The sequence below is a fragment of the Lygodium microphyllum genome, chromosome 19 (assembly GCF_053477565.2).
Source record: "Lygodium microphyllum isolate KBCC chromosome 19, Lygodium_microphyllum_v1.1.10, whole genome shotgun sequence".
Classification (NCBI taxonomy): domain Eukaryota; kingdom Viridiplantae; phylum Streptophyta; class Polypodiopsida; order Schizaeales; family Lygodiaceae; genus Lygodium; species Lygodium microphyllum.
Genome location: NC_141153.1, coordinates 37,122,724 through 37,139,878, shown reverse-complemented (window position 1 = coordinate 37,139,878; position 17,155 = coordinate 37,122,724). Strand labels below are relative to the sequence as shown.

Genomic DNA, 17,155 nt, shown 5'->3' with positions numbered 1-17,155 from the left:
AGACAGCCAGTCAAGAGTGACTAGCCTCCCCCATCATAACACATGACAGACATGTCAAAGCTCCTACTGTCCTTGTCTGACTCAGACTGAGGCTCACAGGCAGGAGATGGCAAGGCATGACAAACATGACTGCTAACACCCCCTCTCAGATCCTGGATGTGGCTGAAGGCCGAAGAAGAAATAGATCCTGGGGTGGCAAGAGGAATGCCAATGTCGATGAAGTCCGTCGATGTAGATTGCCGCTGAAGGAGCTCCTCACGATCCTGGGAATCCCCCTCTAAAACACTAGGGGCCAGGGAATCCACAGCCGCATCACCGAGATCGTCCCCCGCTAAAAGGGATGGGGGGTACGAGGGAACCACCGAAGGAGAAGGTGGGGGATGGAAAGGAACCTGTGGAATAGAAGGTGCACAAGCGGGAACGGGTGTAGCAATAGACTGCCTCGGAGGACCCTGCATCAAAGAAGGGGAATGGAGCCTGTAAAGCCCGCTCTCCTGCCAACCTGTAGATAAGACAGCTCCTGTAAAAGAATCCTCAATAACAACGGCATGCTCGGTGAAGATCACTCGTGTGCCAAGCCTCGTAAGGTCATAAACTGAGAGGAGGGGAAGGCCCAAATCCGGAACATGTAGGGCCTGTAAAAAGGAGCTCGAAGGTCGGTCAGTAAACAAAGGCAATGTGCCAACACCACTAATAGGCACCGATAAAATGTCACCAACAGTGACTGAACCCTCTGATGGACGGAGATCCTGTAACAAATCACCTCGAGGAGTCATGACTCGAAGCACCACTGTCCACTAACCAAGGCTGCGCAGAAGACACTGCAGCCACGAAAGAAGCATCCTCCTCCAAAGCATGGATATGAAGGAACACTGACTCATGGGTAACAGCTGGTGTAGAGGTAGAATAAGGCTCCGATGTAGATCCACCCTTCACTCCCGGACGAAGGTGAGGGTACTTCTTCCAGCATTTCTCCTTGGGATGTGTCCCTTTCCCATAGTGGGGGCACTTCGGTCTCTCTGAATCTGTCAGAGCCTGAAGAACTCTCCTTATTCTTAGCCTTTGACTTCTTCTTCTTCTTCTGTCCTCCCGAACCTACAACAAAGGCTCTAGTGGAGTCGTCCACTAGCACTGACCTCTTTGAGTCGCTCGTCATGCTCCAAGACAAGCGGGGATAGCTCCTCACATAGAAGCTGGGCACGGGTCCTCAAAGTAAGAAGGCTGGTCTAGAAGACATCAAACCGAGGCGATGGCAACTGAGTCAAGAGAATCATAGCCATGTCTTCAGAAGATATCGTCCGACCGAGGGATGCAAGCTCATCCCTCATATCCTATAATCTGTTGATGTGGTCCTTCATGGAATGACTATCATCAATAGCGAGCATCCGCAACTTCTTTTCGAGAGATATCCGGTGGGCAAACATCTTCTGTTGATAGAGAGACGCGAGCTTTCTCCACACGTCTGCTGAAGTCTTCAACCTGTGAACATGAACAAGGACAGAATCCTACAAACTCAAAAAGAGGAAAGATCTAGCTCTAGAATTGAGCCAATCCCACAAGGTTGCACGATCCATAGATGTCCTATCTGCGGGATCCACCTTAGGCCGGGCAATAGGAACAGAAACAAGCTCCCAAAGATCGAAGGAGTCCAAGATACACTCCACCTTGCAGGACCATAGAGAAAAGTTGGAGCCATCCAACCGGTCCTCTTTGGGCAGCTGAGGAAGTACGGGTACCTGTACAGGGGGTACCAAAGGCTGCATGTTCGGCCCACTGGAAGGGGCTCGCCGAGATACATGAATAGAAGGGGGACGGGAAAGAGGAATAGACTCCGGACGACGGTCCTCGTGATAGAAATCACGCCTCCCTTTAGATGAGTGTCGAGACAAAAGCTCGTCATCTGAGTCATCAAAGCCCGTAAACTGATGAGAAGATATCTTCCAATCTGCAAAACACCAAAGAAAACTTTGCCGATGCCGAATAATGACCAGCAATATGATCACCGATCACCAAAACGCAGGCAGGGGAGGCCTACAGACACCTGGAGCTGCAAAACGCAAGGTTGTCTGATGAATAGCACCAAGACAGAAGCCGCCAGCACCAAAACGCAGCCTGGGAGTAAGTCGCCAACAGGAGAAGAGCCGCCTAGAGATGGAACGACAGCCAGATCAGCAAAACACAGACCGGAGGAATGTCGCCCAGCTGTAGGAGTGGCCGCCCTGACTGAAAACGCAAGCAGGAACTGGTGGTTGATGACATGGCAGCCTCTGGAGGGGGCGCCTGCAACAAACGCAAGGATGGTGACCTCCTGGAAGGGCTGCCTTGGCTGTTGGGGATGAGGCCAGCAGCAAACGCAAAGATTTGGGTGATCTCCCGCGTAAATCTCAGCTCCGTGTACTCTCCTTCCGCTCTGATACCATGTGAGAGTGCGCTGCGAAAGAGGGAATACGAACACGGAGGGGGAGAGAGAGAGAATGCAGAAAATAAGGAAGTGAAATCTGCACTGACTGAAATGAATGCTGAATACAAACAGGAAGGCGGAAGGAGACTGATCAATCCCCGCACGCAGCCCACAATATCAGTGAGGGCACCAGATCAGGCTGATGATGATGGCAGCACCACCACGCGGGAGAAGGAGTGTCAGAATCTGCAAGAAGACAAGTAATCAAGTGGGGAGGGGGGCTGCCTATATAAATAGGCAAAGGACAAACCCTAACCCTAACCCTAAAATGGGCGCAAACCCTAAAAATGCCCTAAAATGGGCGCCCCACAACAGTGACCAAAAAAGTGGGGGTACGAGGGAACCACCGGAGGAGAAGGTGGGGGATGGAAAGGAACCTGTGGAATAGAAGGTGCACAAGCGGGAACGGGTGTAGCAATAGACTGCCTCGGAGGACCCTGCATCAAAGAAGGGGAATGGAGCCTGTAAAGCCCGCTCTCCTGCCAACCTGTAGATAAGACAGCTCCTGTAAAAGAATCCTCAATAACAACGGCATGCTCGGTGAAGATCACTCGTGTGCCAAGCCTCGTAAGGTCATAAACTGAGAGGAGGGGAAGGCCCAAATCCGGAACATGTAGGGCCTGTAAAAAGGAGCTCGAAGGTCGGTCAGTAAACAAAGGCAATGTGCCAACACCACTAATAGGCACCGATAAAATGTCACCAACGGTGACTGAACCCTCTGATGGACGGAGATCCTGTAACAAATCACCTCGAGGAGTCATGACTCGAAACACCACTTTCCACTAACCAAGGCTGCGCAGAAGGCACTGCAGCCACGGAAGAAGGATCCTCCTCCAAAGCATGGATATGAAGGAACACTGACTCATGGGTAACAGCTGGTGTAGAGGTAGAATAAGGCTCCGATGTAGATCCACCCTTCGTTCCCGGACGAAGGTGAGGGTACTTCTTCCAGCATTTCTCCTTGAGATGTGTCCCTTTCCCACAGTGGGGGCACTTCAGTCTCTCTGAATCTGTGTCAGAGCATGAAGAACTCTTTTTATTCTTAGCCTTTGACTTCTTCTTCTTCTTCTATCCTCCCGAACCTGCAACAAAGGCTCTAGTGGAGTCGTCCACTAGCACTGACCTCTTTGAGTCGCTCGTCATGCTCCAAGACAAGCGGGGATAGCTCCTCACATAGAAGCTGGGCACGGGTCCTCGAAGTAAGAAGGCTGGTCTAGAAGACATCAAACCGAGGTGATGGCAGCTGAGTCAAGAGAATCATAGCCATGTCTTCAGAAGATATCGTCCGACCGAGGGATGCAAGCTCATCCCTCATATCCTATAATCTGTTGATGTGGTCCTTCATGGAATGACTATCATCAATAGCGAGCATCCGCAACTTCTTTTCGAGAGAGATCCGGTGGGCAAACATCTTCTGTTGATAGAGAGACGCGAGCTTTCTCCACACGTCTGCTGCAGTCTTCAACCTGTGAACATGAACAAGGACAGAATCCTGCAAACTCAGAAAGAGGAAAGATCTAGCTCTATTGAGCCAATCCCATAAGGTTGCACGATCCATAGATGTACTATCCGCGAGATCCACCTTAGGCCGGGCAATAGGAACAGAAACAAGCTCCCAAAGATCGAAGGAGTCCAAGATACACTCCACCTTGCAGGACCATAGAGAAAAGTTGGAGCCATCCAACCGGTCCTCTTTGGGCAGCTGAGGAAGTACGGGTACCTGTACAGGGGGTACCAAAGGCTGCATCTTCGACCCACTGGAAGGGGCTCGCCGAGATACATGAATAGAAGGGGAACGGGAAAGAGGAATAGACTCCGGACAACGGTCCTCGTGATAGAAATCATGCCTCCCTTCAGATGAGTGTCGAGTCAAAAGCTTGTCATCTGAGTCATCAAAGCCCGTAAATTGATGAGAAGACATCTTCCAATCTGCAAAATACCAAAGAAAACTTTGCCGATGCCGAATAATGACCAGCAGTATGATCACCGATCACCAAAACGCAGGCAGGGGAGGCCTACAGACACCTGGAGCTGCAAAACACAAGGTTGTCTGATGAATAGAACCAAGACAGAAGCCGCCAGCACCAAAACGCAGCCTGGGAGTAGGTCGCCAGCAGGAGAAGAGCCGCCTGGAGATGGAACGACAGCCAGATCAGCAAAACGCAGACTGGAGGAACGTCACCCAGCTGTAGGAGTGGCCGCCTTGACTGAAAACGCAAGCAGGAAGTGGTGGTTGATGACGTGGTAGCCTCTAGAGGGGGCGCTTGCAGCAAACGCAAGGATGGTGACCTCCTGGAAGGGCCACCTTGGCTGTTGGAGATGAGGCCAGCAGCAAACGCAAAGATTTGGGTGATCTCCCGCGTAAATCTCAGCTCCGTGTACTCTCCTTCCGCTCTGATACCATGTGAGAGTGCGCTGCGGAAGAGGGAATACGAACACGGAGGGAGAGAGAGAAAGAATGCAGAAAATAAGAAAGAGAAATCTGCACTGACTGAAATGAATGCTAAATACAAACGGGAAGGCGGAAGGAGACTGATCAGTCCCTGCACGCAGCCCACAGCGTGAGTGAGGGCACCAGATCAGGCTGATGATGATGGCAGCACCACCACGGGGGAGGAGTGTCGGAATCTGCAAGAAGACAAGTGATCAAGTGGGGAGGGGGGCTGCCTATAAATAGGCAAAAGGACAAACCCTAACCCTAACCCTAACCCTAAAATGGGCACAAGCCCTAAAAATGCCCTAAAATGGACGCCCCACAACAGTGACCAAAAAAGTGGCCGGGCAGCTACTAGCTGCCCACTAAAAGAGGCCAAAAAGAAATGCACATCCTAAGACAGCCAATCGAGAGTGACTAGCCTCCCCCATCATAACACATGACAGACATGTCAGAGCTCCTGATGTCCTCGTCTGACTCAGACTGAGGCTCACAGGCAGGAGATGACAAGGCATGACAAACATGACTGCTAACACCACCATCCTCCCTCATCACCCAGATACCTCATCACCTATTTTTCCTTATCATCGACATCTTGAGTGGATGGGTTAGCTTGTTCTGTTTTGTGATGTGTTGGGTGTATCCTCCCTACTCTCGTCTTCTGGGTTACTTTTACTCAATCGACCGCATCCCATAAAATATACCTCACTTATTCACAAAAAAAAAAAAGTTTCATGTAGTTCCATTCGCCTTTGTAGGGCTTGGTAGGCCACTGGGCAATCGACGTGCACCCTTTGTCCGATGCCCTGTCCTCTCTAGGGTGACTTCTTGGATTCCCTTGGTAAGATAACCATCGCCTCTGTAGTCTTGGTAGGCCACTGGGCAACTGACGTGCACCCTTTGTCCGTTGCCCTGGCTGCTTTGGCGTGGGACGCCTTGGGATAAATACACATCACAATGGTTGGCCTAAGCCTAAGAGGGGGTATTGAGCTAAAATATGCATTACTTGTTGATTAGCCTCTTAAAAGCTCCAAAACACACTAAAAAAATCCTCTTTTAGAGTAAAAACCCTAAAACGGGGAGCGGTTCGAGAGAATTCAATGGAAACCCTAATTTTTGGGGCGCCCTTCCACATCTATAAATAGATAGACTGCCCCCATTCAAATTCATTCCGTCTGTGCAAGTTTCACACTCTCCAGTGCAGATTTCAGCCATCAGTCTACCTCCACGTGGCTGTCTAGCCCTCGTGACTGCAGCCACCTCTCCCTCCAGCCTTGTAGTGCCCTTGCGCCTTCTTCCAGCTATCGCCCATTGTCAAGAGCCATCTTGACAGGCTGCGTTTGGCCTCTAGCTGCTATCGCCAACATTTCCAACATCAGGCAACATCCTACAGCCTGCATTTGCATCCTTCTGGAGCCGTCCGGTGTCATCTCGCCACTCTGCAGCTATCGCCTCTGTCTCTAGCAGCCCTTGGTGTCAGTGTTTGGCAGTTTCCTCTCTCTTCACACTCCGACTGATTGTCATAGACTTGGGATCCGTTTCCAGTGGATGTCACACTCCGACATTGTTCTACCCTTGAGCACACTACATACTCTTACATTTATTTACAGTTCTACCCTTGAGCACACTATACACTCTTACATTTATTTACAGCATTCATTCACTTCAGAGTTGTGTTGATCGAACGAAATCTGTAGTTTTGCGTTTAGGGTTTGAGTTTTGCCCTCTGTGTCTGTGTCTGTTTCTTTGTGTTTCTATCGTGGTCGTACACTCTGTGTGTCCTCAGTGCAAACCCTAGCAATTTTCTTCACAATGTGCTGCATGTCTAGCAGCCCTTCTAGTGCCTTGAACTAAAAAAGCATCCATTTTACTCTCCCGAAGAGTTTGTAACAACCATCTCGCAAATGTTTTTGCTGCATTTACAGCAGCCCTTTCATGTTGTACTGCATCTTCCACTACATGTGGCAAACCATCATCAATACCCTATTGTTCAAGTGCATATGATGCAACAACAACTTGTTGTATTATGCCTATCCGGTCATTTACAGCAAGGATGGACTCCAAAGAAAGTGGCAAGAGACCCTCAAAGACATCACCCATGTCATAGGTAGTTAGCATTTGAAACTGTTCATGTGAGAATGCAACATTTTCAGCAAATATGACATCCCTACTACTGACAAAAACTTTCTTTGTGCATGGGTCTTACAAGCAATAGCCCTTGCTTTCCAAATTGTAGCTAATAAATATGCATTTTACAGCCTTGTCACATCAAGCTTCCCACGAAGCTCTTTCGAAACATGTGCATTTGCCAACCAAACACCCAAAAATAGTCAACCTTGGGTTTCTTGCCAGTCAAGCTTCAAATGGAGTGATTGTCTTTAGTGCCTTAGTGGGTGCACGATTCAACACATGATTTATACACTGAAGGCCTTCTAACAAAAATTTATAAGGCAGCCCCTTGCTTTTAAGCATACAACGAGTCATCTCCATAAGAGTGCAATTCTTCCATTCAGCAACACCATTCTGCTAAGGAGTCCTTCTAACAGTGGCTTGATGCGTAATGCCATAATCGAGCAAATATGTCTCAAAAGCACAAGATATATACTCTCCCCCTCTATCTGTGCGAAGTGCCTGGGCTTTCGAGTTAGTTTCAACCTCAAGCTTTGCAACAAGATGTTTAAAATGCATAAACACATAAGATTTTGCTTTTACACCATACACCCATGTATACCGAGAGTAGTTATCAATAAATGTAACAAGGTAAAGATGACCTCCAAGTGCACATGTCCTCATGGGACCACAAACATCAAAGTGAATAAGCTGCAATTTCTGCACAGTACGCATTGCACCATGCTTTTTGAAGGCAAATCTGTGCACCTTGCCCAAAATACATCCCTCGCATGCATAAGGGGATAGCGTCTCCATTGGAGGCAATGCATCTACCATATGACACCTCTGAAGGGTCATCAAACTCCCAAAACTCATATGTCCATAGCGGGCATGCCATAGCTCCGCATTCTGCATAGCAGGCGATAGAGTAGTGATTGCCAGAGCATCATGAGACTGTGCATCATAGATATCCAACAAAAACAAACCCTTATATAGACTCCCCAATAGCCTAAGTGCATAATCCATTCCCTTGTCTCTAACAATGCATTTGTCATCCTCAAAGATTACCTGAAAGCCATGCTTGTTAAAAGCAAAGATAGACAACAAGTTCTTTGTAATGCTAGGCACAAACAAGATATCTAGAAGCATGAAGTCAGAACCATCCGCAGCAATAATAGTGACTGTCCCAAAGCCACAAAAATCATAACTACTGTTGTTCGCACATGTAACACACTTCCCAACAAGGGCTGAATGCAAAGAGGAAAACAAACACTTCCATAGCTGTCCAGCATCACCCTTTTTCTAATTTTTTGCATTTTTCTTGACTTTTCCTTTTCCTTTGAACTTGGAAAGCATAGCCACATCTCCTAAATGCAATGCAACATTCTTCGGAGTCTATTCTTCTTGTAACAAGAGGTCTTCCAACTCCACAAACGTAAGAGGCTACTACCCTCCCCTCAAAGACAATACCAAAGAGGTGTAAAAACCAAGATACGACTCTAGAAGAGAGTTCAATGTGATGTTTATTAATTCAACATCCTGAATAATTTGATGCACATTGACCAGTTGCTCGTGCATATCTTGTATGTAAGGTGATCTATCATGCTATCACCCTCATCCATGTTCACATTGGCCAACTCTCTACGGAGATAAGATATTCTGGCCTTGTTACATATTGTAAACATATGCTCAAGTACATCCCATGCTGATTTTGAGGTCTTGAAAGATCGGATGTGTGGAATGATCGATCTTTTCACTAACAAGGCAATCAAAGAAAGTCCATGTGCATCTTTTAAGTCCCATCTCCTCTGATCCTCAATAGAAGAGGGAGGAGGGGCAACAACACCAGCAGCCTGTTCTCTAGCATTATGCTGAGGTGTTTAGGATGCAAGACCTCCTAGTCGTCGTAAATCGTCTATCACATAGTCCCACAAGTCCTTCGCTACAAGAAGATTGTGGACCATAAAACTCCACAACAGGTAGTTTGATCCATCAAGTATGTCCTCCTAAGTAAGGACAGCAAGGATGTTACTCTGATCATTAGTTCCTTAATGTGCCATGCTGTCAATAATAGACAAAAATCTACAACCAAATACTTCTCTACTAAAGTATAGATTGTATTGCTCATAGTACCAAAAATCCCCTCGGGATTATGCAACAAGTACCAAAGTGTCACACAAATGTCAAAGTGTACCCAATTTAACCCAAATCAGCACTCAATCAAAAAATAACAATGCATTGTTGTACCACACCTACCTTGTAATGCGTGCCCTTAAAAGTGCAAATTATAACTACTTAATGTTGATTCTTAATATTACTGAAATTTTCCAAAGTTTTATGCTCAATCTGACTATAACAGCAATAAATGTTGTTGTACCACTTGTTTACTGCCTTGAAATGCGTGTCAAGCAAAAGTCTCAAATTTCTTTCTAAAATTTCAAAGAAATTGAAAAAACTTGTACCTTACAGCTTGAATTTCTACAATAATGTCACCTCGGGGTGCGTACAAACAACGAACAGCAACTGGAATCTGCCTCATGATGCATGCTGGAGCCTCTAGGACAAAAGGCCCCAAATTTCTTGCACAAATGTCGATGAAATTGTACAACGTCGACATTTCCAAATGAAGATTCGTACGTGGAACTGCAAATAAGACAAAAGCCCCATAATTTTTTGCAAGAATGTCAAATAAATTGTGAAATTTCTTCGAATTGGTTATCAATTCAAACTTCGGGAGCAAAATTTGACAAAAGCCCAAAATTTTGGGCGGCATGTTAGCAGAGTATTTGTCAGCTCATGTGTGAGTCTGAGCTTGATCTAGGCTGGGCATTTTTATTAGGTATTTTAGGTATTTTTCTGGTGTGGCATTTTATGCTAGTGGAGCATTTTATGCATCAGTCGGCCAGTATTATTACTGTCCGACCAGCATTATTGCTCCCCACTTTTTCAGTCTATTTATACTCAGTGGCTCCTCCTCAGTCAGTCACATCATCTTCACCATCTGCAGACTCTGTGGAGAGAGGAGCCAGTGCTAGTGCCCACACAGCCAGTGACTCACTATTGTATGCGACTGTCTCGTGTTCAGATATATGGATTCCATTTCCCGTGCATACATCTGAGTTCTCATCTGTATCGTGTTCTTTCTTTTCTTTTTGTCTTGTGTTTCAGCAGTTTATTTCAGCACATGTTTATGCTTTCACTGCTGCTCCACTTCTGACATGGTATCAGTTTTCAGGATTTGTGTTTCTGCTGTGTTTTCTTGCTGATTTCAGGACTGTTTTGTACCCCTGCTGATCAGACGACTACTGTCACAGCCAGGCGACCTGTTTTGGGGCTGTTTTCAGCCTGCGTTTTTTGCAGTTTTGCCATCGCCTGCTGCCTCCGCACCCTCTGCTGCCTACGCACCCTCTGCTGCCTGCGTTTTTCATCTGCAGCTGTTGGCGACAGTTTTCTACTTGTTTTTCTCCAGTTTACAGCCTGCGTTTTGCTGATTCAGCGTCTCTCGTGGCTGGATGACTGTTACTTCAGGCCGTTTTTGCTGTTTTTGGCAGTTTTTGACTGATTTTTTAACTTTATGCAGCAGATTTTGTCTTCTATTGATCAGATTTTGGGTTATATTGCATGTGAACTCTCATTTTCTACAGTCTGTGCTTGTGTTTTGGCTGTGTTTCCTCTCTCTAAATTACATCTCTTCTCTACTTCTCTTCTTATCCTCTCCATATGGCTCCTCCGTGCACTTCCACTGATGATAAGTTACATGGACCTGATTATCTCACATGGAGTGCTGTCATGAAAGCTTGGTTTGTGCAGAAGCGGCTATGGTACATCGTCTGTGGAGCTATTGCTCGACCTCTCCGTCCTTTTCTTCTTCCTGAAGATTTTGATGAGGACAACCATGCGACATCCTTGAGATTACAGGGGCGGCTTCCGGCACATTATGGAGGTGAGGCTTATGTAGCTTCAGAGAGGGGTGACGGGAAGAAGAAGTCGAAGGCCCAGTGTTACCACTGTGGCAAGAAGGGACATTTGCGGAAGGACTGCAAGAAGTTAGTGGCTTCCAGGAAGAAGGAGCAGAAGACGAAGTGGGATGCTGACTCTACCGATGAGTCCTCTCATTCATCAAACTCCGACTTCGATCCTCCGACCAAGGTGAAGTCCAAGGCGCGGAAGGGATCGTCTTCTTCGGATCGCGGGAAGGGCTTGGTGGCCCCTTCCTCGGCTGCTTTCTAGTGGTGGTGATGAGGTCATCCCTCACGACTCTCTTGTGCCAGAGAGGGAGTGTGAGCGGGTGTTCAGATGGGGCAGCCGCGCCTCATCTATATTTTTATACAGGTGCACAGGTTCCAGAGAGGGACGTCCCTGACGCATCGACTTCAGTCTGGCGGAATCAAATCCTGGAGCTGGGATTGACATCCAGGTTCATGATGAGCTGGTCATCTAACAGAGAGCGGGAGGCTTTCGTCTAGAGCTCACATGAGGGGACACTTTGGCGGTCTGGCCAAAGGTGGGGACTCCATGGTCACCTATATTCAGAGGCATTTTTGACAGGCTGGTCTTGTATGCCACTGTGAGACATTGGTGATGGACACAGAGACATGCTATACTCTTCTCTATTTTCAGGTGTTTGGTACGATCGACATCGACATCAGGTTCTCTCCGAGGCACCTTGGTGGTGGCTTGATCACCCACTGCTTGGGTATCCATGGTTCTACTTGGTGGTTCTATGTTGTATAGTTTATGATCCCTTTTCATTGTACTATTGTATTGTATCAGATCACCCATGATCTGAGAGAGGGTGTTAGCAGAGTATTTGTCAGCTCATGTGTGAGTCTGAGCTTGATCTAGGCTGGGCATTTTTATTAGGTATTTTAGGTATTTTTCTGGTGTGGCATTTTATGCTAGTGGAGCATTTTATGCATCAATCGGCCAGTATTATTGCTGTCCGACCAGCATTATTGCTCCCCACTTTTTCAGCCTATTTATACTCAGTGGCTCCTCCTCAGTCAGTCACATCATCTTCACCATCTGCAGACTCTGTGGAGAGAGGAGCCAGTGCTAGTGCCCACACAGCCAGTGACTCACTATTGTATGCGACTGTCTCGTGTTCAGATATATGGATTCCATTTCCCGTGCATACATCTGAGTTCTCATCTGTATCGTGTTCTTTCTTTTCTTTTTGTCTTGTGTTTCAGCAGTTTATTTCAGCACATGTTTATGCTTTCACCGCTGCTCCACTTCTGACAGCACGAGCTGAGATTCAGAATAGATGGCCAAAATGGATGGAAAATTACAAAAATTTCGAAAAAAATCCAAATCTGAAAATTTCTGCACTTTTAAGAGTTTGCTGAAAATTGCAGGCAAGGCTGAGAACATGGTAAGCAAAGGTGAGAAAATAAGGGGCAAAGCTGAAAACAGTAGCAGCTCCTCCAAAACAATAGCTTCTTAGGATGCGTGTAGGCTGCGTACGAGACTGCACATAGGGTTGCGCGCAAGTTGAAAACAACAACAGCTCATCCTTCTCTTCCTCAAGTAGAGAGCTGGCTTACAGCAACAAGACCTTAGGCAGGGTGATACCAACTAATGGTGGCTAAACTAAATCCACGCATAGAACCTTGCTCTAATACCAAATGTTGGAAACTAACAACCAGGTATGGAGGAGAGAAATGAGAGACGATGAGAGTGTGCTGAAGCAAAAGAGTAGAGTGTACTTGTTGAATTGAAAGGATGAGAATGAAAGGTACAAGATAGGCCTAAGATAGACCTAGCTCTAACTCAACTAGAGTTAACTAACTCTAACTCTAACTCTAACAGTGGTGACACAACTTATAACGTTAGTTGTGTTCACACTAAGAACTGAAAAAGAACTAAAGACTAAAACATTGGGTATTGCCCATAGAATTGGCAAATTCTAACAAGAAGATGCTAGCAATGCACACAAAACAACCATTCTTGCTGTCCTAGCTGCCATGACTACCTAGAAAGTTACTACCTTGTTGCCAAATGATGTCATCGCCTCCTCCAACTGCCACCATGGCTACCCAGAAAGTTTGGGCACATTCACAATGGTGTATGCTTACGCAATCGCTACAAAGGCTAAGGACAGCATAGTGATCCATATATGCACTTGTTAGAGTGCAATTGTAATAGTTTTGTCACACAATGCCTCTGTTTCGTAAGAGCAATTCAGGGCATAAGCAACATGGCAAAGCTAGACTAAATTAGAGAGTATGTACAATAGATTCACGACGAACTCAAAATGGATGTGCAATTGTAATAATTGGGGTTTAGAGGGCTTGGCTTCATGTATCAAACCTACTTGATTATCAACAAACACAATCTATGCTCTAACTAGGGTATAAGCTTTGTTAATAGTTCAAGCATACTTGGATATTGGCAAATACCAGTCCATATCATGGACAGTTAAGCATTCATGCTTTGTATCCTGAATAGTAAGTCTCCTTAACAATGTTTGTAAAAATATTGCAAGGGACACCAAGCATTGGGACCAATTGGTGTCATGATACAACTACCGAAGCATTATAGCTCCCTTGTCCGTTGTGAGTGATTAATGTGCTGAGCTGGAGTTATTAGTTAATGTGTCTGCCCTTTTGTGGTTACTAAAGACCGGTTTCAATAGCACACATAATTGTTGAGATATTTGCAATCACACCTACTTCAGTCCCTTTGTGAGAAGCAGTGAGGGCTCAGGACCAGAATCCCATATGCACAGTAGGAGAAAGTACCACCACTCAATTCCTATAAAGCATTGTACTTGCACTCTTTTTCTAATGCAATGATAGTACTATTTTCTGTCCAGTAAAGTGTCATGTCACTGTCAATACACAAGATTGTGTTTATGAGTCCAAGTCTCAATCTTGGAACCTAATTCACTTGTGTAACAATTTATCCTAGTTCGGGTCAATGTCTTCATGAGTTCCTTTTTCCTCTTTCAATCTCCATAGCTTACGCATCTGCCATGCTCTAGATCCTTCATATTTAACATGGTATCAGAGCTCAGCTGAGCATGGCTTAACATGTCTCAAGTCTCTTCTCTGATTCTTCAGCTCCTCTTCACCCCTGGACAACTCAGGATCAGTGTATGACTTCTTTTCTCAACTTCATCTTCAGTCAAACTTGTGGCAGCCATAGCCAAACAGCACATAGCTCTGATTGAGCCCCTGGATCTCACACTACAAGCCATTTCAGCTCACAATGTCTTTTGAGAATCTCTTCATCACCTCAGGGCGCAGCTCCCTGGTCCATCACAGTTGAACATTGGTGATCATTCAAGCCAGCATTTCAGAAATTCGATGTCGCTGCCCGTTTTTTCGCTTGTCCTGTTCGTACTGTCAAATCTCCCTCTACGCGATGCTATACTCTCTGCAATCTTAGGACAATTCAAGCCCACCTTATAAGCCTTCCACCCACCAGAGATCTTCCAAAATAATCGCTTGTATATGCTACTGTAAATGAAAAATCAGTCACCTGTCTGTCATAAAATCTAGTCCTCCATAGCCATTTCACTTCAAGCTTTTTTCTCTCTTCATTTTCTCTCTTCTGACACTCAAACCAACCTACTACCTTTGATTCACTGACTTACTCATGACAAACATCAAGGAGAAGAAATTTGTGAAGTATCTTGAAGGCTTGGAAGTTTTTTTGAAGATCATCAAGTTCAAACTAGTATCTTTTGATACTACACTGCCATTGCTTGTGTCTTTTGACACATTAAAAATCAACTCTACTACTGAAAAATTTCAGAGTTTCAAGATTGATTCTCGATGGAAATTATGAAGACTAAGGTTTGAAAGATCTTAGGATTTTTTGAAAGGTTGAAGATTCAAGGACATAGTGTCCATTGACACTCACCTAGTGCTTCTTGGCACTTATACTCAACTACTCTGCTGCTGAAATCTAGTGCTGATCTGCTGTTGCTCCAGCCTTCTAACATGGGAAAAGACTCTCCAACTGCTCGTTTCAAAAGAGTTGGGTTTCACACCTGGCAGACCCGCATCAAACTCATATTGATGCCTGTGAAGGCCAGAAATGATGAGAGCAATCCTAGAGTGAAATCGCATTAGTGGATGACCTCCAAAGAGCAGCGACTAAAAGCATGTAGATAGTGATGGTGACCACAAGCTATAGGCAACTGATCACAAGGGGTGTACAGGCTCAACCAGCAATGGCACAACCCAAACCAACAATGTCTTAATTAGCAACACGTCCTTGGTAACATGTGAATGATGGCAATGTGATCAACAGGAGGTCATTGTGAGGGTAGGGAGCAAAAATACAACAAAAGGGAGTATAGATGATGACTTCCAGGCCAAGGAGATGCCAATGGAAAGTCTAGCAATGGAAGGAGTGGCTCTCCACGACTGTCTTTTGCAGGACTCTTTGAGCTATTTGTCTTACCACATTTAAAGTATCTTTTTCTTGTTTTTGGAGCTTACTTAAGCCCGGAAAATTAGGTTGATTTAGGTCCTACTATTATTTGCTTATCTCCTCTCAAGCCCAAAAAGGTGGCCAAGGAAATAGAAAGCACAACCTTACCCTCAATTGCCCAAAGTATCCCAACCAAAGAGACCAATCAATGAACCGAGGGTGTCATACAATCTATCCAAGGGCCTACCATGATGGCAAAGGCTATGGGTATCTTCTTTTGAGTAGCCCAATATGATCGGTTTTCTTCTTTTTATTTTATCTCTATGGCTCTCAAGTTCCATAAAGTCCAGTCATAATGCATGATCACACTCAATGGTGTCATTGAAAGTAATGATGAGGTAATACCAAAGGAACGAGGCCATGTTTCCGGTACTACAACTAATGAGCTTTTGTGCATGTGTATCCAGGTGAACCACTTTGAAGATGTAAAAGGGTAGAGGGGAGGCCAAGCAAGGGTGTTGCATGCTGAATGCAGCAATGGCTGCCAGAAAACGCTCACATGTGATGGCAATGATACCATGCCAAAATGTGAACGGAAGCAAGAAAGTCCAAATAGGATGACTGAAAACTGAAGAGCTGAAATGCAATGAAGAATCAGCAAAAACGATAAAGAATGCTGATACAATGCAACCTTGCGCATGATATAGTGTGTATCTGCAGTGAGGGCACTAGGAGTGAAGAAGACCAGAAGGATGGGAGACACACTGACTGAGTGGATAGTCACTCAACATGACAAGCTGTCCCAAGAATAGGCTAATAGAAATACCTCATATAACTTCTTAGAAGTCTGCATACTCTCTCTCTCTCTCTCTCTCTCTCTCTCTCTCTCTCTCTCTCTCTCTCTCATGTTTCTTTCTTTCATCAGTATGGACGAAAACTGCATTATAAGGTGAAAATTATCGATTTCATTGCGAGATCACGCCAATGGATGTCAAATTCTCCATAAATTAAGGATCTCTTGTGTTGAAATTGAACGCAGATATTGCTAATTACATGGAAGTCGACCTTCGTCTGAATCACCAGCTTGCTCCTCTCCGACGGCCTTTTCCTTGGAAGGGGGGTTTGCGGGAGAAGGCTTATCTTTCTCTTTCTCTTCCTCTGAGCGTCCCTGATCATCGTCGCCGTCGTCGTCTCTTGCACGTTTCCTGGAAGTCGTCGTTTTTGTTGAGGAGGAAGAGGAGGCGACGGACTGCGCCCATGCATACAACGAATTGAGATCCTGCTTTCCCATTCCAAGCTCTCGTCCTCCACCAAACTTTATATGGTAGTGGAAATTGTGTGCCACGCCGTTAGTGATTTGTCTCTCTAGTTATGTTGCATAGCGGTAGAAGTTAGAACTATTTAGGTTAGAGTAGACGTGCCATTATAAGGTCATTTTAAATGATCATCCAAATGCACATGGTTGCTAGGTCATTGGACATCATGTGGGTGCATGGGAGGCATCTTGAATGTCCCTACTATGTGACTTTGATTTAGGATCCACTACCACATGGGAGATAACCTTTTGGAGGGTCAAAACCAAAAGTAGTGTGTAAAAAATTAGTCGTTAAAGGAGCACATTTTGAGCCACATGGAAGCTTCCTATTATTCTAGTCTCATTTCAATTGTCTTGCATGTAGGAGTGTGGGGCCTAGCTATAACATGTTAACAATGCACTAGATGGAGGTCTCCTAATGCTCCAATGGTGCATGGGCTTGCCTAACGAA

General features: G+C 45.6%; 1 protein-coding gene across 5 annotated transcripts in view; it reads right to left on the bottom strand.

Moving 5' to 3' along the window:
* The window catches only part of LOC148019756 (Serine/Threonine-kinase), a 102,463-nt gene extending 85,708 nt beyond the window's left edge, over positions 1–16,755 (bottom strand). The window contains exon 1 of one of the 5 annotated variants that reach the window (XM_087699912.1): positions 16,455–16,755. In XM_087699912.1, coding sequence (XP_087556038.1) covers positions 16,455–16,680 — 226 coding nt within the window. In that variant the 5' untranslated portion in view covers positions 16,681–16,755. Of the gene's footprint in view, positions 1–16,442 lie in introns of all 5 variants that reach the window. The other 4 variants (XM_087699918.1, XM_087699914.1, XM_087699916.1 and 1 more) reach the window with 4 other exon arrangements.
* Positions 16,756–17,155: the final 400 nt, after the last annotated feature.